This window comes from Brassica rapa, chromosome A01 (genome assembly GCF_000309985.2).
Source record: "Brassica rapa cultivar Chiifu-401-42 chromosome A01, CAAS_Brap_v3.01, whole genome shotgun sequence".
NCBI lineage: Eukaryota > Viridiplantae > Streptophyta > Magnoliopsida > Brassicales > Brassicaceae > Brassica > Brassica rapa.
The window spans coordinates 16,206,333-16,231,638 of NC_024795.2; the positions used below are offsets into that span (position 1 = coordinate 16,206,333).

At 33.2% G+C, this 25,306-nt stretch overlaps 3 protein-coding genes across 4 annotated transcripts; 1 reads left to right on the forward strand and 2 right to left on the reverse strand.

Annotated features, from left to right (window-relative positions):
• Positions 1-404: 404 nt before the first annotated feature.
• On the reverse strand, positions 405-2,619 carry LOC103847640 (proteasome subunit beta type-4). Its single transcript, XM_009124727.2, has 7 exons — positions 2,402-2,619; positions 2,255-2,319; positions 2,090-2,166; positions 1,335-1,464; positions 1,102-1,261; positions 843-1,028; positions 405-747 (listed from the first exon to the last, which is right to left on the reverse strand). Exons 1-7 carry the CDS (start codon positions 2,405-2,407, stop codon positions 634-636), a joined length of 738 nt encoding a protein of 245 aa, XP_009122975.1. The 5' UTR covers positions 2,408-2,619; the 3' UTR covers positions 405-633.
• A 4,762-nt stretch (positions 2,620-7,381) lies between these two features.
• LOC103847644 (RNA polymerase II-associated protein 3) lies at positions 7,382-10,026 on the forward strand. 2 transcript variants are annotated; one of them, XM_009124728.3, is made up of 11 exons: positions 7,382-7,636; positions 7,736-7,846; positions 7,916-8,040; positions 8,101-8,222; positions 8,319-8,401; positions 8,502-8,711; positions 8,844-8,945; positions 9,041-9,223; positions 9,294-9,388; positions 9,474-9,571; positions 9,656-10,026. In XM_009124728.3, exons 1-11 carry the CDS (start codon positions 7,520-7,522, stop codon positions 9,757-9,759), a joined length of 1,350 nt encoding a protein of 449 aa, XP_009122976.1. In that variant the 5' UTR covers positions 7,382-7,519; the 3' UTR covers positions 9,760-10,026. The 2 variants fall into 2 exon arrangements, with proteins under 2 accessions (XP_009122976.1, XP_009122977.1); XM_009124729.3 differs by having other exon boundaries at positions 7,937-8,040.
• A 9,494-nt stretch (positions 10,027-19,520) lies between these two features.
• On the reverse strand, positions 19,521-20,901 carry LOC103847645 (probable nicotianamine synthase 4). Its single transcript, XM_009124730.3, has one exon. It carries the CDS (start codon positions 20,650-20,652, stop codon positions 19,681-19,683), a length of 972 nt encoding a protein of 323 aa, XP_009122978.1. The 5' UTR covers positions 20,653-20,901; the 3' UTR covers positions 19,521-19,680.
• Between the last annotated feature and the right edge of the window lie 4,405 nt (positions 20,902-25,306).

Consider the following 25,306-nt stretch of genomic DNA (forward strand, 5'->3'; position numbering starts at 1 on the left):
TTCAAACTTTACCAATAACTAATAGGCTAGTGTGTGATCCACGCTTTTTGTAGGTTCAATCCATAAGTATTGTTATCGATTTTTTATTTGAGAAAATTGTTCTAGAATAGTTTGAGCATATCAATAGGGCCACTCGTAGTATAATTCTAGCAAAAAAATCACATAATTGACTTATGGCCAGACTCCTAATCAAAAGTATATCTTCGCACCACACAATTCTGAAGCACCGACACTCGTTCTTTTGATTCTTAATTGATGAATCCGGTATATCTGGTCTTGCTAGTCTAGCATCACATAATTCTTTTTTTTTTGTCAAAGCATGACATAATTCAATTATAAATAATTATAAGAATAAAAAATATTTGTGAGGATCATCCACTATATGTCCATATGCTCATGATTGCTACACAAACAAATAAATATACGAAGAAAATTTTGAGATTAGTTTAGTCCAAAGATATTAAGAAATATCCATAAATTTTTATCGATCTAACTCCGAAATTTCATGAAATAACCACAATTGTTGCTAGGAAAACCACTAGAGTACATAGTAATTTAACATCACACGAAATAACATAAAAAAAGGAAGCGTTCTTGAAAGATCTCCAGGCAGTATGTGGTTGATTAGGCTTCTTACCAGGAGCCTTCAGCACCAGCAGTCGGATTGTTGAACGCCTTGAATTCCCAGAATGTCTTCAACGAGTATGGCTGAGAAACCGTCACGCCTTCTTCTGTGATCTTCGCTATCTGCAAAAAGTTTCGATGTATTATACTCCAACCAACACTTAACAAAGATAATTCTGAAGCTAGTTAATAAACTAACAAAGAAAAAATTGACAAACCTGAAGCTTGTTAATGGCAGATCTGTCACGGTACAGAAGCACACGCATACATTTCTCAAGGAGCTTGACACCATCTTCAAAACTCAGGTCTGCACGCCACTCATCACGAAGAATAGGCCTAGCGAGGTGGTTTCCAAATCCGGTGGCAACATGATTGTCCTCGAAACTAACACCAATCATTGACACCTAGAAGAGAGAACCAATGAGATCCAAATGAATAATCAAAGACTATATACGAATAGAAAGTCTTGAGACATACCATGCCAAGGTAACTTTCCCCATTTTTGACACCTCCAAGGACGAGAGTGTTCCAGAGAGGGTTAAACTTGTTGCGACGGTTGTACATCACTCGGGTCAGATAGTTGTGCACCTCTTTCGGCCCCAAAGAGTTACCATCATCCCACATGTTATCATTCAAACTGTGTAAAAAAGCGAGGGCTCATGAGAGTTGACAAGAAGAAAAGATTAAGAAAAGAAGAAGCGATTTCTTACACAAGCTCATCAAGATAACGAAGAATCTCCTGAAAGTCACTGATTTCTCCGCTGGCACCGAGAAGAGAATGCTTACCAATAGCCTTCATTCTCTCAATGTTCTTGTACCTTAAGGTGGATCCATATGAACCTGCCAAAATACGTAGGTGAATAAATCGAAATACCAGCATAATATCACGAGTCTATGGACAAATCATAGCTGAAATATTACAAATCAAACAATTTCAGTGAAGCAGTGGTTGATGGTTATAATGAAAGATCCACCCAAACAAAAACGACGAGATGTTTATTGAAAGATAGAAAAACAGTTGCATGTCTAGCCAGAAATACATCTTTTCAGCATATATGCCTAACTTGACCATAGATGTTTAATCTTGGTTATCATTATCACATCTAAGTCCATGCAAGGAGATTAGAAGAATACAGCAAAATATAGTAATCATACTACAATTGCGGCATTGAAGAAACATAAACTAAAAGCAATCATGCATACACAATAAAATTGATCACTAAGTGTACAAAGAGTATACGTGGGACTACCTACTAGGAAAAAAAATTAATGTCTTCTCAACTTCCACAACAAAGCTGGTACACATGAACTATTTACCGCAAAGATAATAGCTTTTAACTAAATAAACAACCAAGGGAGGCAAAACATCCTGGCTAGGTCTATTGGGATGGTATAACTGCAAGCCCTTTTGAGAAACTAACAGTGATACGCAACTGAGCTGAGACAAAAAGGAAAGGAAACATACCTCCCATGTCGGAAGCCATTAAAACCCCATCCTTGTACTTAATTGCGACAATCGAAGTCCCAGTAACATATGGGTACCTAATAAAAAAAATATTACAAAATCAAACCCATAATTGAAAAACTCAATCGACAACCTAAGATAAAGACGAGAGAAAGATAGAGAGACAGTGTTCTTTGTGAATCAGCTTCTGCGGTCTTCACGGAATCTCCGTTATCGATCGGAATAGTAAACTGGAGAAAGAAATAATCAGCGTTAATCGAAAACCAAACCGGGAGTCAGAACATTAAGGATTTGAGATTCGGTCGGACTTACAGTCATCTTTTTGTCGGATCGAGAGAAGTTTAGGTTCTTCTTCTATTAAGATCTGAAAAGCTTTTGATTTTGGTCTAAACTCACTAAAAAAAAAAGCTTCTGCGATTTCCTTTTCCTCAAGAAACAATCTGAATCTGATCAGACCCGGTTATAAACCCGACCCGGCTCGTAGTCAGCCCGATATCATTTAAGGCCCAAGTCAAATAGTACGTTGTTGTAACAGCTTTTTCTTTTTTTTGGGTGCAACAGTAGTAGGGGTGGGCACTTTACCCGATATCCGAAGTGGCACCCGAACCCGATCCGAAAAACCCGAACCGAAATCCGAACCGAAGTAGCAAAATACCCGAACGGGTATTGAATAAGGAGAGATTGGATACCCGAACCCGAATGGATAATATCCGAACCCGAATGGATATCCGAAGATAACCGAACATATGTATAATTAACCTTATATTTCTAGTTTATATCTCTCATTTTATATAAAATATTTATATTGATACTATACATACTTTAAGTTCATATGATATACATACAATTACGGAAAAAATGATTTGCTACTCACTTAAAATGCATATCAAGTTTTTTATTTCAAAAATTAACAAAAATTTACATCCAAAATTAAAAAAAAAGTAACTAAATTAATGCATTTTTATTTTTAAAATGTTATGTCCAAATGTATTAACCATTCAATCTATTAAAAATAAAAAATTAGTTAACTGAAAGTTATATTTTTAAATACAACAAACTTGAGAAATAAAAATTTTAATATATTTTTTTTTTAAATCTAAATATCCGAACCCGATTCAAAATAACCGAATCCGAACTAAAAATACCCGAACCCGACCCGAAGTACAGAAATACCCGAACGGGTTCTAGACCTCTATACCGAAATACCCGATAATCCGAAATACCCGACCCGAACCCGAACGGGTACCCGAACGCCCACCCCTAAACAGTAGTGTATTGTTAGGCCTAGGCATGGGCATTTTACTCAGACCCGAAGACCCGATCCAAAACCGACCCGGAAAAATCCGGTTCGAGTAAAAACCGACCCGATTAAATTACCTTATCGGGTCTTGTTGCAGAGGATTCGCGAATCTTGGACCTGACCCGACCCAAACCTGGAATCCGATGGATACCCAAATTAATAATGTAAACTAAATAAAATGCATCAAAGAAGAATCGAAGACATATTATTTGTCTAGAGAACACGAAGTCAACCACTAGGAAACAACAAATTGCTGTTGTATCTCACATAGTCTTTATATATAAAAAAGGGTTTGTATCCCTCCCAGCTATGCCACCTAGGATGCCAGCGCACAAATTCATTCTTCTAGCGTCCGCCACGTGTCGAATAAATGAAACGCAGCGTCTTTTATGTGTGTTCCATCTGGGCTTCATTTGGGCTTGGTGTCACGCTCCGTCTTGCGGCCCGAAGACCAGCTAACCAAACGCAAACCCTAATCCATTCGCAGCGTCTTCTCCTTCCGTTCTCTCTGTTTCACTTGGATCTGACGCGAGGATGGTGATTCAGTTTCTGTAACGGAATGCGTTGCGATTCCTACGTATTTACTCTTATTGTCTTTAATTCGTGAGTCCACTACGAGATCTCCAAATGCGTTGCTCAGACGGCGATTTCGAGGATAAATAGGTTTGTATCTCACTTCCGATTTTCGCGATCTCTAAAACTTTCTGCTAAATCTGTCTTGGTGGCTAAATCGAAGGCTTTTTCCCGACTTGAAGTCCGGCAGATGCTCATCCGTTGTTGAGGCGAGGCTGCTGCGATTCTGGGAAGCTAGGAATGTCAAGCGTGGTGGGGAGCTTATGTCGGCCGATCTGCTCTTTATGGAAGTTAACGTGAGTGATTTCTATCCGATTTGCTCTTCTAGATATCGATTGTTTTGAGTTTTTATTTTCTGTCATACTGATGTTACCTCACATGATTTTTAGCCATTTTATGAGTACTGGTAGTGTTTCAGTTGAACTGATCATGTTACTTCAGTTTTGTAATATAATTTGACTTTTTAATATCTTGGTTTGTCTGATTTATCCTTTTTTATATTTTGATTTCAGGGCACTATTATCTTTGTGGAAATTACTCATGTACGTTGCCCTCCTCCTGCTTGGTTGTAAGTTAATAAGCAAACTTAGGAACTTGCAGCTTAATTTGTAACAAGGAGCAATGAAACTGATTGTTGATATTGAATTTTGGTTCACTAGGGATGGTTCCAACAGTTCAGCTGATTTGATCTTGCGGAAACCAACATGGCTGCCAACATTATTGGTAAGCCTTGCACTTTGTACTACCATTAACTGTCATAACCTCGATCTGTTTAAACAGCAAAGTAAATTCTTTTCTGAGAAATTAGTATGTGGAGTCTCTATACAATAATTTTGTTCAGAAAATGCTCTGTTTCTTTCTGGTATTGTGCAGAGATAGTCAATGCTCTGTTTCCAATAAGATTTCCCTATGTGGCGTTGGATTATGAGCAGGAGGTTGAGACAGCCAAATCAAGCTCTGCAATCAAGGTGACTTATGAGCTCCCTAATGTGATCAGTAGTTTACAAGGATTAAACTTTTTGGCTGTCCAAATTTTTTTCATATGCCTACTCTAAATTTACTGAAGGTTAGAAGAATAGACCTTTTTTCAGTAATTGTTTTTTCATTAAATTTTATAGCTTAACTCTTTTATGTTAACGCTGGACTTTTTTGTGATCCCAAGGTAATGTTACGTGAGACTTTCAAGATGGAGCATCCTAAGGAATAAATATACTGCTGCTTGGATGCTTGATGTGAGTGGCTCCTTCTCACCTTGCAGGTTCTTTTGTAACTTAGCCTCTTGATCTTAAAGGCATACTGACGTTGAATTTTAATCCAAAACCAGGTTAGAATGTTTTCTGGTTAGAATGTTTACTGGAGACAATGCTATACTTCCTCTCAGCACATACTCATAATTGTTTTGTTATCTCAGTTGACATGTTCTTAAACTAACTGTAATACTTGCATTTCACACTAATTCAGAAGGCACTTTATGTTGCTAAAACTGAAAAGTGCTAGGTTGAAGAACATGAAAAACTACAACAATTACCTGGTAAAACAAGTGCCAGTGGAGTGTCAGTTTATATATTGGCTGTTATTTGAGTCGCTGACCAGTCATTGATTTGTTGCGATTTAAAGGAGGAAGGTCGGAGCGAAGATGAGGCCGTTCAGTTATATTTTCAGAGGTTAACAATGACAACGATGCTTAGGATGGTAGTTAAGAGGTCAGTGGCTGATTTTCTTTTCTTAGTTACTACACATCATACTCATGGTATATTAGAAACTTTTTCATATATGTTCAGTTTATGTTGCTTAGGATGGAAGCCAATGACTAAGAAGTTGAAGTTTGTAGCATGAGTAAATCTCTCTCCTTTAAAAAAAAAGGTTTTCTCAAATGTTTATGGAGCTGATGTCTTTCTTTTTCTTTTTTCCTGCTTTTGTACTTCCACAATACATATTTTAAAACTGTAAGTTTGTTGATTCTCTCATCAGATCTCATTCGTGTTATGTCTATTTGGCAGCTGAGATTTTTCATTGTTTTTATGAGTCGCTTCGTGTTAATGAAGTAGATCTCAAAAGACTCAGGGATTTCAGAATATTACAGAAAAGTTCATGGAGCTTAGTACTAACAGCAAGATCTGCCTGCTGAGCTTTGTTGTGTTATTGGAGGTTCAAGAAGTCAACAAGATGATGCTCTTTATTGGTGTAATGTAGAATAAATTCTTTCTGGCGAAGTCAAGTTCGTTGAAAATATTTGATTGAGCCTGTTGAAAACCCCAAGATGCTGTTGAGAAGACAACTATTTAGTGTGTATCACAGTATCAGATATTCAGATGGAGAAGAAGTCAAGGATGGAAATGGAACTTTCAGACATGAAACAATATTGATTACTATGTACCCACACAATACCAATCTTTTTTTTGTGTACCAATTATATGTACGTATGTGTGTTGGGTAGTACCTAAAAATTTGATACTAAAATATTACAGTTCTTTTATATAATAGATAAATTTACATACATCAGTGTAAATTTTTAAAATTTATAATAAAATTCGCATTTTTAACATTTGAGTTTTGAACCATATATATTAACAATACATCAAATACTCCATAAATAATATTTGTAGCTAACAATACATCATACAGTTATGGTTGTTTGTTATCTTTTTGGTTTAGCCTAAACTTTGGTAGTTAAAAAAATGAAAAAAATTGAAGAAACACAAATAAAAAAACATGAATATATTTCATTATTTTAAATTTTTTGTTCATGTGAGTTTGAAGAAACACAAATAAAAAACATGAATATATTTCTAAAATATAATAATACATAAATATATAACCTATCATATATTTGTAAATATTAAACAATAACAACTAATATCAAATTTTTTTGGTACTTGACTATTTTCTAAAAAAAGAAAAAAAATGGCTTTTCATTTTTCAATTTTTTAAATTATATAATTTGAGAAGAAATGTATTCAAAATCCATTAAATTCAAGAAAAGCAAATATAGTGAACAAAGTAAAATATTTATATTTTAGTGAATAGTTTAAATATAGTTACAAATGCATAATTTCAAAAACAAAAGAAATAGTAAAATTTATAGTAAAAATAGTAAAAATTATATTAAAATAAACTAAATTTTTATTAAAATTTAAAATATGTTTATATTGTTTCGTTCATTTACTTACCCGCCCGTAGGACGGGTCCGGCCCTAATTTAATATATATACACATTTTAATATAATAAAAACTCAAATTTTGAATAAATATTTTTCAGTTTTTTTTTGTATTTTTAAATCTTTTTTAGATCGAATCCGAACCGAACCCGATCCGAAACCAAACCTATAAATTCTAATTATCCGAATGGGTCTAACTATCTAAGACCAGATCCGACTCGGACCCGGCACGATACAAACCGATCCGGAACCGAAAATTTGAAATTATCTTATCGGGTCTTAAACTCTTAGATCCGAAAGATCGGGACGTCAAAGGACCCGATCCGACCGAGCCCAGGCCTATTATTAGGTTTTAATTGAACTTTCTTCCAGAATCATCGTCTCTTGCCGGAGAATAGTAATGACTAGGTCACCGGACAAACACGGTCGCGATAATAACTTGCAGGACTGGGAACTTTCATTGAAGGATAAAGACAAGAAAATGAAACACCAACCATCTACTTCCTCCTCTAACCTTGTTTGTTCTTCTCTCTCTCTCTCTCTTCAAAACCATCTACTTCTCCCTTATTGTTAATTTTTCAGCTTAGTCTTAATTAAACTCGTTTCTTTTTTTCAGGCTAGTGAGAAACTCAGACCGAGTGGGTCAAAGCAATATGACTTTGTCAAAAAGTATGGTCCGATGAGCGATTTCTCAAGTCAGATCGATGCTAACTCAGAGAAGGAACAGGTATTACTTGTCATCAAGCTTATTATGCCTTTAGCTATTTGATATTTGTTCCTCTTTTCAAATATTCAGGGGAATGAATATTTCAAGCAGAAGAAGTTCAATGAGGCCATCGATTGTTACTCTAGGAGTATTGCTTTATCACCAAATGCCGTGGCTTTTGCAAATCGGGCTATGGCTTACCTTAAACTCAAAAGGCTAGTTCATTTCCTTTCAACTTAGTTTCATTTATTTAGTGGCTCTAATGTTTGTTTTAGATATCGAGAGGCTGAAGCAGACTGCACAGAAGCGTTAAATCTAGATGATCGATACATAAAAGCATACTCACGCCGAGCAACAGCAAGAAAACAACTCGGCATGATCAAAGAAGCCAAGGAAGGTATCCCCATTGTATTATTTTCTTGTCTTAATATATATATAAAGTTTCTGTATTACATGTTGCTTAAAATCCACGGTGACTAAATTTTTATCGCAGATGCTGAGTTTGCTTTAAGATTAGAGCCTGAAAGCCAGGAACTTAAGAAGCAGTATGCCGACATCAAATCTTTGCTTGAGAAAGTAATATTTTGATAATACTCCATAGTCTCCTTTCACCATATAAAGTTTATTATATGCCTCACACTGAAAGTTTAAAAACTATTTTTGAATAATGAGGCAGGAAATCATTGAGAGAGCCACTGGAGCAATGCAAAGCACTGCAGAAGAACTGCTCAAAACAGCCGGTTTAGAAAAGAAGACAAAAACGCCAAATACGGAAATGAAGACGATGAAGACCCAAGGGGCCAAAACAAACGGGGATACGGTTAGGCCTGTTTCAGGTAGCAAAGAAGTTTCGGGAAAGAAGCTTATTGAAAGTGTACAACCTGAGGTATTATACCAAAGCTACTTTTGTTAGATATTATATCTTAAGTTCATAAATACACATCTAGCAAGTCGCTGTAGCCTTAGTTTCACTTGTAAAGTTTAGTGTGGTTTTGAGAGCTTGTCTCATCTTCTTCAGGAGAAAAAGAACCAAGTTTCCAAGAAATTGACGCTTAAAAGTGAAAGTTATGAAAAGGAGGCAAAGTCTTATGGCATAAATGGTACTCAGCCTTCTGGATCGGTGAGTATTTGCAATAAAATAATTGGGGTTTAACAAGTTTATGTAGTACAAATGAAATCCTATCTGATGCTGCAATGCTTGTCCCCATTCTCTAGAGAAACCAGGTTTCTAGAAAGCTGGAACTAAAGCCATCAGTGCAAGAGCTTGCTGCTCGTGCAGCATCACTTGCAATGGCTGATGTTTCTAAAAACGTTCGAGCCCCAAAATCTGCTTACGAATTTGAGAACTCCTGGCGGAGTTTCTCAGGCGACCGTGCATTGCAAACCCAGTTGTTAAAGGTTTGAAATATCACCTTTTTGCTAAATCCTCAAATAACATTGCCACTCATCGGGTTTGTAAATGTATCAGGTTACGACACCGAGCTCTTTACCTCATATTTTCAAGAGCGCTTTGACTTCTCCCGTTTTGTTTGACATAATCAAGTGTGTAGCCTCGTTTTTCAAGTTAGTAAACCGACCATTATATGCATTATTGGTTCACCAAAACACTGGTAAACATTTGGTGCTTATGGTTTCTTGCATGTTGCAGTGAAGATATGGATTTTGCTGTTAAGTACATTGAGAACCTAACAAAGGTTCCTAGATTCAACATGATCGCCATGTGCCTTACCTCAACGGAGAAAAATGGTAAAATCCCTTTTATCAGTTTCAACGATCTTTAATCTGACTGGAAATGTAATTGTGGTTTTAACTGATTTCTTTTGGGTTCAGAGCTTTTGAAGATATGGGAAGATGTTTTCTGCAGTAAAGCGACTCCAATGGTATATGCAGAGGTCTTAGACAAACTGAGATCAAGATACTGCCTGAAACAGTAACTTTGGAGATGGCTCTCACTTTAGCAGCGTACATGGTGAAGATCTTACAGACCCAGAAAGCATTTTTCAGTCATCATGAATCAGTTTTTGTTTTTTGCTTTTTTGAGGTTCAGGCTATGAATTGTTCATATGTTTACCGGAAGAATATTAAAACCGGGTTATCATTTTGGTTTAGCTAAGGTATGTTATTCAGAGGAAAGCTATTGTCAGTTTTCATTTCATCATTTTGGTGAAGTTAGGCAACTGGAAATCTATTGTCAGAGAAAAGCTATTGTCAGTACAAAAGAGATCCTTTCAAGCTTAGGCAACTGGAATTAAGAATGTGCACTTCGGGTCAGGTCATTTGACCCTAACTTCACCGGATCAAAATTGCATGAACTTTCGGGGAAGAGAGAGAGATCGTCTGTTTGATACAATGGATAAGGGGTCATAGTTTCAGTTTATCTTATCTAGTAAGGCCTAAAGCTTTCTCTCTAATATCCTCTCTGCTGTCAAGCTTCATCCGGTAGATCTCTTACCTCACTGGTGTGTGTCACGGGCGCACTGGAGACCATCTCCATTTCTTATGATTCGTTTTGATTCAGCTTGTGTGTGTTTATGGAGTTTTTCTTCGATGGAGTTTTCGAAGTTTGGGTCATATTGATGGTCTGGATGTTTTAGATCCGGCAATGAACTTCATCATAAGAACATCTCGAGAGAAAGATATTTGGTGGGTATTTTTTTTTTAATTAAAATTTTGAAAAGATTTGGAAAGAGATACACTTTAAGAGCATCTCCAAAAAGAAACTCTATTTTAAAGTTTCCAAAACTTTATATTTAAAGTTTAAAGGAATTCTTCTCCAAAAGCAAAACTTCAAACTCAACTTTAAAACTATTTGTATTTTATAATATGGTCCTTATATTGTAAATAACTAGCAGATATATAAACATATTACAACAATATTAATTAATAAAATATTCTGTTAAACTATAAAAATTTAAATAAAACTAACTTAATTAATATTAAACTTCAAACAAAATACTTTATTATTCTATAAAATGATTTTCATAAAGCATATATGATATATTAGTGCATATCGAAGTAAAAATGGCTCTCCTCATTTTTACTTTGTAGATTACGAGCTAAAATTTGTTGAAATCGGGTGATATTAATACTTGTAAATACATTAGATCGGAACAAGAAAGTAAAAGAGAAACATAAAATATTGCTAAAAGACTAATTTCTTTTCGGTGATATTAATACTCGTGAATATATTCGATATGAACAAGAAAAAATTGTACAAAAAATACATCAAAACAACAACAACAACCATCTTAAGTTACACAAAAAAAATTTGGACAATATTTGAAAATTTTGAAGTTTTCGTATCAAACTTACTTGACTATTAGTGTTGTTGTAATATTTAAATTTGTGTAATAGTTATGTCTTCATGTAACTTTTTTTAAAAAAATTGTTAAGTTTCTTTTGTATATTATTGTTGTCTAAATCTAGTTTAAAATATTTTAAATCTTATTTTAAAGTTTTATTTAATTTTATGTGTAAAATTTAAAATCCGTAAAAAAAATTAAAATATTTATGAGATATATTTTTTTAAAGATTAGAACAATAAACGAGGAACTATTTATAAATCATAAAAGTGGTGTGTGATTGTAGGGACCAAAATGCAAATAAAATATGAAACTTCAAATTTGAAGTTTTGAATAGTGAAACTTCAAATATAGAGTTTCACTCTTCAAAACTTTTGAAGTTTCTTTTTGGAGAACAAAAAACTTCATATTTGAAGTTATAGAGTTTCTTTTGGAGATGCTCTAAGATAGGAAAAACTGCTTATTCATACCTGAATTAGGGGTTGCTGAAAAAATAAGTGTCTGTACTTTCAAGACGTGCCAAAACATACATCTCCACTAAACATAAATTTGAAATTCATATACCCAGATTGTATAAGTCGCCGCTAATCCCCATTTTAACTTAAACTCTATTAATTAATTGTTAACATCGATGATTAGGATGTTTAGTCGGCTGATGAATCAGATTAATCAATAATTGAGCCAAATCAAAAATCAGATTATAATGGGTTTAAATTGATAATTTTTGGACTGAAATCCTAAACAATTGAGCCACTATCACTATACAACGTCTTTTTTTTCTTCTTTCTTCTTCTTTGACAAAGTGAGGTATTCCGACAAAGTGAATTACAAAACCATTATCGTGGAGAAAAAATGAGCAAGAGAAGTGTCGCAGTCAGTGGAGCCAAGCTCGTCGTCGATTTCTAATAGGTGAATCAATTGTTTAATGTTGTTTTTCTGTAAGGTTGGCCGAAACCCTAAAAATTTGAGCCGCAAACGAAGACTTACCTCATTTTTATATGAGTTCGGGAACAACCCAGCTTCTCTAGCTATCTGGTTTCTTCAATTTCGTCGATTTATCCAATAAGAAGCTTATGTTACCCAGTTTCTCCCGCGACTTCACTTTGTCGGGGAAGAAGAAAGCAAGAAAAGGAGAGACGCAAAACGACAACGTTTGCTAATGGCCCAACTTTTTTAGGGTTTTGGCATAACTTTAGAGAGAAACAACATTAAACAAATTGATTCACCTACCAAAAATTGACGACGAGCTTGGCTTCACTGATTGCGACATTCTTCTTGCTCAATCTTTCTCCACGACGATGATTTTATAATTCACTTTGTCAAGATCTCTCACTTTGTCAAAAAAAAAGAAAAAAAAAGAAAAGGAGACAAAACACAGAACAAAATGACGTCGTATTGCTAATGGCCCTATTGTTTAGGGTTTCAGCCCAAACATTATCAATTTAAGTTCACTATAATCTGATTTTTGATTTGGCCCAATTATTGATTAATCTGACTCATCAGCCAACTAAACATCCTAGTCATCGCTGTTGTTTGAGTAAAAATATAGAGGAGCGACGACTTATACAATCTGGGTATGAATTTCAATTTATGTTTAGTGGAGGTATGTTTTGACATATCTTGAAATTTCAGGCACTTGTTTTCTCAGCAACCCGTAGTTCATGCATGAATAAGATGTTTTCCCCTTTTAGATGCTCTAGTGATGATTAACTAGATTTTGGTCCGTTCGTAAATTTATTTTTTGAATTAACTAAATTATTTTTATATAAATTTATATATAAGATATATAGTGTAAAAGTCTAAGGACATTTATCCGGAACCGAATAACCGAACCGAACGGATCCTATATTTCTGGAACCAAAAAAAACCGAATGGGTACCGGAATTTTTAAAATATAAATTATATTTCTACAAATAACAAAATATCCTAAAATACTACTCCCTCTGTTCCTTAATATTACATATTCTAGAAAAAAAAATTTGTTTTAAAAAGATCTATTTTTTATATTTTCAAGACATGTTTCATTAACTAATTGCAAATTTCAAAAAACTTAATTGCACTTATTGAATTTTTATTGGCTTAAAACTATAGAACAAAGATAAACACAAAAAAATGCAAATTTAATGTTATTTATTAAAATGTGTGAAAAAGTTAGAATATGTAACATTAAGAAACAGATGGAGTATTTATAAACCAAATTACCCCAAAACAAATCACCTGAATATTTTTTTATTCAAAATATTAAAAATTACCTGAATTATTTTATATTTTTATCCAAATAACCTGATGTTAAAATTGAAAAATCTCAAATTATCTGATATTTTTTCTATAAATTACAATACCCAAGAAAAACATAATCGAACCGGAACCAAATTGGATCCAAGTTTTTTTTGATATTAGCAGGTTCCCAACTTTGCTACCCAAATTTTTTTCGAGGTAATATTATATATTTTTGGAGAAAAGTTCAAATTTAATATTAAAAGAGCTTTGTAACTTGGTTATTTTAGAACATGCTAATAGGATATGGGAGCGCGGCATATCACTTGTTGAGAAGGTTCAGTAGTATGGGTTAGAGGAAGTTTGAGTTTATGGTAAAGTTTACGAAGACTCCAAATATGTTGAACGTTTATGGATGAGGATAGATGGAGTGATTACTGTTGCAACTATGAAGCCATTGTGTCTCCTTAAGCAGAACCCTGATCACCCACGGTTAATGGGCTTTCTACGCTCGCTCATTCGGCATGTGGATTCTATCCGATGTACGGTATTTTTTCAAGACACGAATCATTGTTTACTGATCCTGCAATCACCACATGATCTTTTCTAGTGATTTGGCCTCACTCGCACGATATCGGGAACCACTTCTCGATAGGTCGTTCATCCTTCCACTACTCCAGCTCAAGTACGCTTAACCATGGAGTTCTAAACGAATGTGTGACGGAAAAAGAAAGTGAACTTTGATGACATAGGTAGATCAAATAAATTATCTTAAGTCTTTCCATATATCACAAACCGAAATGTTACAATTCAACCCCTCTCAAAGAACACAATGTCATCGTTACGCCATACAGATCGTTATACATGTTAATTTGAGCCCTCACTGAATCCACACTCTTCTGGGTACAGCTTTGACAATTTATAACACCCCGACCACCCACGACAAATGGGCCTTCCACGCCCGCTCAATCGGTCCGTGAGCTCCATCCCATCCGATGAACAGTGGTTAATTTTTCTAAGGCTCAAAATCATGGTTTACTGACCCTGCAATCACCACATGATATTTCAACGTGCTTTGGCATCACTTGCATGATATCTTGAATCATTCACCCATCCTTCTACTACTCTAGCTCAAGCATTCGAAACCATGAAGTTCTAAACAGATGTGTGACGGAAAACGTAACTGCACTTTGGTGACATAGGTAGCTAAATTAACTCTCATATACCATAAACCGGGATGTTACAATTCTTATAACGCCCCGACCACCCACGGCTAATAGGACTCCCACGCCCGCTCACTCAGCCCGTGGGCTCCATCTCGTTTGACGGACGGTGCGTTAATTTTGCCAAGGCTTAAAATATTTTTTTACTGACCCTGCAATCACCGCATGAACTTTCCTCGTGCTTTGGCTTCACTCGCATGATATTATAAATCACTTCCCGATAGGTCACACATCCTTCCAATACTTCAGCTCAAGCATGCTTAACCCTGGAGTTCTAAGCGGATGTGTGACGGAAAAGGTAATTGTATTTTGGTGATATAGGTAGCCAAATCAATTCTTTTAAACCTTTCCATATACTACAAACCATGATGTTACAATTTATCCCCTCTCAAAAAACGCAACGTCCTCATTCCGCCCCAAGATTGTTACCCATGTTAGTGTGAGTCCTCAATGACTCCGGACTCGTCTGGATTTGGCTCTGATACCACTTATAACGTCCGACCGCCCACGGCTAATGGGCCTCCCAAACCCGCTCACTTGGCCTGTGAGTCCCATCCCGTCAGACGGACAGCGATTATTTTTTTTAAGGCTCAAAATCATTGTTTACATGCAATCACCACATGACATTTCCTCGTGCTTTGGCCTCACTCGCATGATATCTGGAATCATTCACCTATCCTTCCACTACTCCAGTTCAAGCACGGTTAACCTTGCTGTTCTAAACGGATGTGCGACGGAAAACGTAACTGCACTTTGGTGACATAGGTATCTAAATCGATTCTTTTAAGCCTTTTCATAAACCACAAACCGGTATGTTACAATTTATATAACCCTGACCGCCCATGGCTAATAGGTCTCCCACGTCCGCTCACTCGACCCGTAGGCTCATCCCGTCTGACGGACGGTGCGTTAATTTTGACAAGGTTCAGAATCATTGCTTATTGGACAAATTCTAGAGGAGTAACTCAGCTATTGGGAGCACGAAACCAGCGGCGAAGAATCTCACCACTTCACTCGGAGCTCGGGGCCCTCTCATGGGCTATGGAGTTCATCCTTTAGATATCGAAGTGTCAGGCTTTTGCCACCGACTGCAAAGATATATTCTCAATATTTCAAAACCCAGGAGTATGGCCCAATTTTTCCACTGAATTAAAGGAGCTAATGGAGCTGAAGAGTAAATTTACTGAGTTCTAGATTGTTTTTATTCCTCGGTCTGAAAATGTATCATCTCATTCATTAGTTTAGATAGCAAGATCCTTTCATAGGGATTTGTACTACATTGGTTGTTCTGTTTCAGTATGGAAAACCAGACCACCTCAAGCTTTAGTTATAGAATATCTGTTTGATGTAAAAGAATGATTTTTTATTCAAAATAATACGTGGAAGATAAAATTATTAAAATAAAATTAATTAAAAATAAAATAAGCCTAGACATTTGTAAATTTTATTTCATATAAAAAAACCAAATTGTATCCGTAAATAGGGGTGGGCACGGATCAAATATCCAGGTATTTGGAGGTATTAGTGTCGATTCGATCCGTAGCCATATACGGTGTCATGGATATCCAGAAAAATTAGAATTTTTACGGATATCCGATTTGATCCGTAAATAAAATAAAGTTTTTTAAAATAAATGAAAAATCTAAATTAATATAAAAATAATATTATTTCATGACAAAATAAATTATCATTTCTTTTTTAAATTCTAATACCTAATATAATAAATGAAAAATTGCCAAAACAGGACAAAAATTCAACATGGTTGTTCTTTTGGTATAATACCATAATTAATTTGTCTTTTTAGTATAATGTTTTTTCATAATCCCAAAACTAACCCTTGATTAATCAAATAAATAAATTTTAAAAGTATTTAAATATTAAAAAATGTATTAAAATAAATAAAAAATAATGAAATATATATATAATTTTAAGTCAACATTTTAGAATATATTAATAAATATAATAAATTTTTATTATTTTATATTAATATAAAAAATTGATATAAACAACTGAATTCAAAATAATTAAATAAATAAATACATTAATAAAAAGAAATGAATATATTAATAAAAATTTAATTAACATAAGAGCACACACAAAAATTTGTTTTTTTATAAATTTTACATTTAAATTTATAAACAAATATTTCCATAATATCGACTAAATGTTTTTAGTCGATATTCAACAATTTTTAGTGTATGTTAACTATTTTATAAATTATTTAAATATATTTTAAAAAAATAAATATTTTAAATGTTTAATCATATTTGATAAATAATTTAATACTTTAAGCTGTTCTAATAAGTAACACTTATATACTATTTTTTTACGATACTTATATACTTAAATCCAATTATTAATTTTAATATATTATGTTAATTAAAAATAAAATATTCTCATGCATAGCATGGACAATAACATTTTTATATTCCCCGTGATATACACTATTTAATTTCAAATAATTATATAATAAATTTATTAATAAAAATAAAATAAATATACATATTGAATTTTTAGTCGATATATGTTTGTAAATAAATAAAAAACGTTGAATATATATACATATATATATATATATATATATATATATATATATATATTTGTTTGTAAACATATCAAAAAATCAAAAATATATGTTTGCAATGTTTTAGGCAAGCACAAAGATTACAAATATATTTAGAATATTTTGTGACCAAATATACACGTTTTAGGAAGTTAGAATATTTCAAATATTTTTAGAATAATTTCTTAACTAAAAGTTCCTAAATTTTCGCAAAAATCAGGTTTTCTTATCCGTAGAAGACACTTCCTATACTGCATAAAACGAATACAAAAATCCCATATGCAAATTCTATCTCATGTAGCCGTCAGAGTAATGTCTAGATTTCACATTCCGGGAATTTTAGAATACGTAATAAAATTAGAAGCTTCTTCCGACAAAAAAATAGCTATCTTTACAATTACTAGAATTCACATTCCCCCTATTTAGAATTTTAAGTAAAAGTAGATTGTTCGTTATAAGAAAAAGTAGACAAAGTTGTTTAAGAATTCACCTTCTACTAACTCATTTTCCGTAAAAGTTGAATTCTACTTTTAGTAGAAAGAAATTTTAAAATTTAATTTATCAAGTTTTTCCACAAAAACAAATATCAGTTAGTGTATATGGGTGTTTTATCAATTGTTTCTATTTTTACAATTTTTTTTATTCATAAAATTATTTATTTCATTAACTTTTAGAATTAAAAAGGGTAAAAGAGAAATAAAGTGGACAAAAAAAAAGGACAACCATGCTGAATTTTTGTTCTCGTTTTGGTAATTTTCCCTATAATAAATTTAATACATGGAAATATTGTAAAAATCATATAAACTATAATACATATATATATATATAAATTATATATAAAATTCTAATAAATATATGTATATAGATATTCATATAACGGATTGAATCGGTTATCCGTTCCTAAAAATATTAGTATTTGTGATTTGATTTGGTTTTTACAGATATTGCATTTTAGTATTTGATTTGCTTCGTAGGATTACGAATATCCAGATTTTTTGGTTTGAATCAAAACGGATAAAGAATCGAAGAAAAATTTACTAATATTTTACCCAGCCTATCAGTAAATAATAAAAATAATATATGAATAATTGGATTTTCGATTTGTTATCCTTTTTGATTCGAATCGGAAAAAAAATCTGGATAATGTGAGTTTTATTGGAACCTTACATGTGAATTTTATATTTATGTAGACTTTGACTGAAAAATTCTCTACATTTGACATGTTAGCGTGCTCATTTTCAAATCGTTGTGAAACTCTCACATGTCTACTATAGCGTGAATGTATTTTATTACAATGTTTTTCCTTCAAACTAAAATCAAAACAATATATGTATTTATAATACCTATAAAATACATATAATTACAGATCCATATCGGATCCGGGTCGGGTTCATGTTACTTAAAATCTGTCATATATATCTAAAATTTTACAAAATGATTTAAAATAAACTATTAATAATTAAAATAAAACATTTCAAACTCTAAATTTTACTTAAAATGTTACACAATAATAACAAAGATTTTTCAAAAAAAAAAAATCAACTAAATCATAAAATAAAATATAGAAATTAGAACACAAAAATCATAATTTCGGATATTTATGTTTTTAAGTCGGATATGAATCGGGTTTTATCGAGTCGGATCTATTCTGGTCGGATCTATTCAGGTCGGCTCTTTTCTTGTCTGAGTCTATTCGGGTGGTTATTTTTGGTTTTGCTTCTTTCAGATTGAAGAACTTTGGACCTAATACATACTTATAAATTTTCGGTTCAGTTTTTGATCGGATATTTTTGAGTTATTTTAAAATATATATTATGTTAATACATTATTTATATTATTAATTATATTCTATACTATTATTAATTTATTAATTAAATAATTTTTTAATACCGCTAATATATATCATCACCAATCAAAACAATATTCCGCACTGTTTTTTACTTAAAACCACAGTTGCACCGTCCCGCACTTCAATTCCGCACGAACTGCAAATATACCGTATCGCACTTCAATTACGTATCGTTTTTATTACCAGTTCTGTCGTTACCGTTAGGACCCTAAATAGTAAATACGTTCCCTTTTTTTTACTCACTGTAGTTTGAACTCAGAATAGAAACAATTGGTCTTTCATCTTTTCTTGTAGATGACATGAGAGGAAAAAAAAAAGAGAATCATGTTCCTTTGGAATCCGATATTTCTACTTTAGGATAATATTTTCACAAAGTCTGCTCTTTGAACAGAACTAGAGGTGAGAATTTCGACCAATCGTATCGTTATCTTAAAGGGACCTTTTATGTTTTTTATTTTCATTTTAATACCGACAAGAGTAATCGGTTCTGTCACAGATAAGTTTGATTGACCCTTCGCAAATTGCAATAGACTTGTCAGAATCCAACAAAAAGAAATGGTCATTGTCAAATCTCAAATCAGATGCTAATAAGAAACAGAACAAAGAAAAGACAAGAACGATACTGTAGCATGAACATCCAGTTTATTGTAGAAAAAAGACATAATAGATAGATCGAGGAAACTGTAATAAAACAGTAATCTCTAAGAAAGCTGTTCTTCAATAGAACCTGTGAACTCCTCGACAATGCTCTTCTTCTTGTTCATAATTGCATGGATCTGGGAACAGTTGCACGCGAGCTCAGAAGCTTGATCCATGTGATCATGATTACCTACATCTCCAACGAGCTTCCTTGAGATCACAACAGAGTTGATAACTTCATCGGTCGGGTGATAAACCGATAACACTTGGAAACCTTGGAGATCGCAAGGCTCAACGATGGGATATAGAAATGCTCTAGGTCCATGAGCGCTTCTCAACATGAGCAAAGCACCAGGAGACATGTGTTTCTCAAGATGCTCGATCACTTTAATCTTCTCTTGTTTATCCATCCCGACAAGAGCTGCCAAGAATACAACGTCGAAGTCCTTCAAGCTCTCTGTTACATCCATTACATCAACGGTATGGAAGAACATGCGTTGAGAGAGGTCAGGATCAGAAGAAACCAGACGAGCTGCAACGGAGTTCGCTGATGGGTCGACATCAAAGTTGTGAAAGATTGAGTCTTTGAGATGGAAAGAGGCAAGAACGATGGAAGTGAGAGGGAGAGGACCAGAGCCAATGAAAGCTACGGTCTTTGGAACCGATCCGTTAAGGTTTTGTTCGAGGAGATCGAACTCGAGCTTGCTTAGTTTGAGATAGTTGTTGTAGTACGGGAAAACGTTCAAATGGTGAAGTGGGTTGTCTTCAAACGAGGTCAAGATTGAAGAGAAGTGATGCTCTAAGTGACCTTCAGCATGCCCACAGAGTTTGATGAGGTTTGATCTCATCTCTTGGATGCTTTCACACATTTTGGTGACGTCGATGTTAGCGTTTGGTGGTATGCATGTGGACACAAGCTGCTTGAAAAGAGTGTCGACATCTTCACAAGGTTTCAGGCTCTCGAGCTTCGAGATCTTTTCGTACAGATCGCAGATCGTGTTCACTAGCTTGTCGTCTTGGCAATAATAACCCATGTCGACACTATGAGATCTTCAGTGTGTGCGAAAAAAGAAAATGAAAAAAGAGCTCCTTTCTCTTTTTTTTTTCTTTTTTTTTTTGTTTATAGGGAGTGTTATGTTTCTAAGTGGTGTGAATTATCTTTGGAGAGATGGTTATTTATGGTAGAGAGTTTGGGTCCATAATTTAAATTTTGATATCAGTTTCTAGGGTTCATGACGACATGCAACCGATCTCACGGAACAAATATTATATGGTTAATTTAAACCAAACTAAGATACGACCCGCACTTTGAAAACGCACAATTATATTTTGTTGATAAATTTATTAACATGTATGTTCGTTCACTAATATATTTAGGCATGGATGTTCGTTTTAGGTTCGCTTCCAATTTAGTTGTAGTTTTTAGTTTTCATATGTAAGAACCGTTGGATTTGTTATGAATTTGGGTTTGGTTTGTGTTTAACTCTATTTAGCTTTTGGTTTAGTTAAATCACAACATGTTTAATAGGTTCAAAAAAATGTCACGATAAATTTAAAAAGGAACTTTTTTAATATAATAGATCATTTATTTTTAGATAGGTCTAACAACTTTTTAAAGGAATTTTTAAAAATAATTTATTTTTAGTAGTATAGATTTTAAATGAATTAGTTAAGAAAATATACACAATTTTAGTTAGTAGTTTAATTTTAGCATAGGTATATTCCATTTACTAAAATAGTGGTATAGATAATATTATGTGTAACAATAAATATAGTATCTACGTTCAAAATATTTTTTAAATTATAATTTATTATATAATGGTAAATTATTAAAAATCTATACTATTAAAGCAGAATCCCTACTAGAAATTTGCGCTTAATTTTTCAAGTTATTTACAAATGTATGCCACTCCCTTATTTAGATTTTTTCTAATTATTTTTGGCTCATTTAACATCAAATGAAAAAAGAAACAAAATCAGTTATACTATAATTCTGAGGACATTTAGGCATACGTTGGATATTTACTTCCTTAAAAAATGCTATATTCACTAACCATAATAAATTTACATACTAAACTATTTAATTAAGGCCTATTATTATTGAAACAATTTTATTAGACCGTTTAACCAAAAATTCCAACCAAAATGCCTCCGTTAACTTATCTAACAAGTTTAAGACCCAATCTTATTTTTTTAAACAAAAATATATTTTATAATACTGATTTTATCATCTAACCTATAATTTATTTTCTATCGTTTATTTCAAATTGTTAAATACAAATAAACAATTATGTTAATATTTATATTATATAGTACCTTAACATAAAATCATTTATTATGTCATTTTGTCCATAATATTGATATAGCAATTATAAGTGTAAGAATATTTTAAAATTATTATAAAATTAAATTTAAATATAAAATAAAAATAAAAATTATAATAGGTTATTAATAAAAAATAAACTAATATTGTCATATCAATAAACTGATATTGTCACAGCAAAATCATAATTGGTTAATAACAAGTTGTTGGGTTTTTACCAAGGTTTTCAATCAGATTTTAATAAAAGATTTTTTCATTGATCCGAACAAGATTATATACATGGTTTCATCTTGATCGGTTCAACCACTGATATGGATCAGATATGAAAATAGTACTTGAACCTCAAACATTATAATAAATTAACATTAAATTATTTATTTTCTAATAAAATGTTGACATAAAAAACTCGTGTGCTTTCAAAAATATTATTACTTCTAAATCTAATAAAGATTAAAAAAATATATTTGTATATTGATGGTTAGAACTATAATACAAATATATGACAAGAAAAACTCATTTTCAGTTTAAAATCGACAATTCACATCATTACTCTATATATATATATACACTATTAAATCACACATATCATTTTTAAATCTATTTCGAAAAATACCATATTTTGAAAAAAATGAAAATGATAAAAGTTTAAAAATTTTAATTGTTAAGATATGAAACGAAGATAATATTAATTTTTAAATTAATTTCAGTAAATGAAAAATAAAATTCGCGTTTTTCAAAGCGCGGGTCAAAACCTAGTATATCATTATACTATCATGTGAAAATATAATGGTATTCGACAATCATATAAACGTGCTGGTCTATGTTATAAATGACTAAATATATACAAAAACTGCCATTATGAAACTTATTATAAAACTAGTATGGGGTATATGATTGTCAAATATGTATTTTATGTAACGTCATATATGATAATTTAGCATGATGAAACATGGACAAAATATGAATTAATTATATTTTGTTATGTTGCAATTAGTGATTTGGAGAGAAGTAAAGATGATCATCTATATTAACTTGATGTCCAATTAGAGTCAGTCGTTAAGACATGTTATGTTATAAGAATAGTTGTGTGTATTGTATTGTTATTCTAATAGTAGATAACCAAAGGTTTAATTTTAGTTAGTTTTGAAATATGACACCGGTTTAGTGTTTTTAGATGATGTTGGTTTAGTTTAAGTAGACCGGTTGTATTATCTAAGTAGCGTTTAATAACATTGTAACAAACATGAAAGGATCCAAAATTTAAGTAGCCTAATAACATGTAAGGTGCATTCAGGGTACGAAATTAATGTGTGGAAGGATCCTTGGATCCCTACGATGCCAGCTAGACCGGCGCGGACCCGAGCTCTAGTAGTGAATCCTAAGATGATTGTAAGCAGTCTTATTAATCATGTTACCAAAGAGTGGGATACTCGACTACTGGAACAATATGTAGCTCAAGAGGATATTTCGATGATTCAGAGTTTGGCCATTAGTCCTACCCATCGACGTGATACACTTTGCTGGAGTTATACAAAGACTGGACAATATACTGTCAAATCGGGCTATTAGGTTGCTACAAACTTGATGAGAGATGAAGAGGAGTTAGAAGTTCTACAGCCCAGCATCACGAAACTTCAAGCCTTTGCTTTGAAGGTGAATGCACCACAAAAGATCTGCCATCTTATATGGCAACTAATATCTGGACAGGTAGCCGTAACAAGGAATCTGGTACGCCGCAACATAAGATGTGACAATTATTGCCCAAGATATGGAGCACTAGAAGAGACCGTTACTCATGCTATCTTTGAGTGTCCACCGGCCTTACAAGCATGGAAGTTATCATCAACACCATCGAGCTCAGAAATCTTTCCTGTATCGAGTATTTACGCTAATATGGACTTTTTTTGGAGGAAGAATGATATTCTGGAACCAGAAGAGGATAGAGACCCTTATCCTTGGATAATTTGGTATATCTGGAAAGCTAGGAATGATAAGCTGTTTAGAGGCATAAACAGAGATCCATTGGAGCTAGTCAGGTATGCAGAGAGTAAGTGCCAAGCTTGGTATAATGCAAGAGACTCTGTACCGGTTCCGCCAAATGTACAGACTATTGAAGAACCACAAGTCTTAAGCTTGGGTAATATTTGCATGGTGGATGGTTCATGGACTTCCACAGCTCAATTTAGTGGAATAGGATGGGTCTGGAAGGATGCAATGGGGAAGATACAACTCATGGGGACAAGGAACTTACGGAGGAGGGAGACATCGTTACACTCGGAACTGGAAGCGTTAAAGTGGGCAATGGAGAGCATGATACAACACTCGACTTGTCAAAAGTTTGGGACGGACTGCAAGGATCTGATAGCGATGATAGAACAGCCACAAGATTGGCCCAACTTCTCAACTGAGCTGGAAAACATTCAAACTCTTCGGTTGTGTTTTTCAGACTTCAAGATCACCTACATTCCAAGGGCGCAGAATGAGATTGCAGATGCGATAGCTAAAAATGCACGTTCTTTTCATAGATCATTATGTTTTATTAGTTGTTCTATTCCGGTCTGTCTCCCCAGACCACCTCAAGTTTGAGTAATAGAAGAGCCGTTTTGCTGTCAAAAAAAAAGGGTCTAAAATTTAAATGATAATTTATAGCGGTAAATAAAAATAGAACTATAAATTAATAAATTAGATATATAAAACTTTTAGAAAAAAACCTTGCATTCAACTATAGATGGTGAACTATTAAATTCACCTTACCTCTTATCACCAATCAAAATGTCATGTATTATAATAAAAAGAGATATTAAAATTAACAAAAAAAACAATAGCTGAAAAAGAGAAACAACGCCGATGTCAAAGACATTAACGCTGTTAACAAAATCGTAAACACTAAACCTAAAACTATAAACACTAAACCCTAAATTCTAAGCCCTAAACCTTAAAACCCTAAACCCTATAAACCCTAAACTCTAGCGCAGCGTCGTTCCTTTTTTCAGCTTTTTTAATTTTTTTTTAAATTAATATTTGTTTAATCTTATATAAGATTTTGATTGGTGATAAAAGGAGAAGAATTTGACACTACACCAAAGAGAATGAACGCATATATTTTTCAATTTGACAGTTCACCACAAAGGGTGAACGCAAGTATTTTTCATAACTAATCTCGTTCAAATAAACAAAATTAATTATTCATTTAACATATTCTCCTAAGAACTCTGGATTCAGTTTACACCCAAAAAAGACTCTAGACTCAGTTCTCTTGTAATTTTCTCTAAACTCTGTTTTGTTTTCTTTGCTTTGAAACTTCTTCTCATCCATCTCTAAGCTCTGGTCGTCTCTCTATTAACCTTTTGTCAAAGTAATCGGCT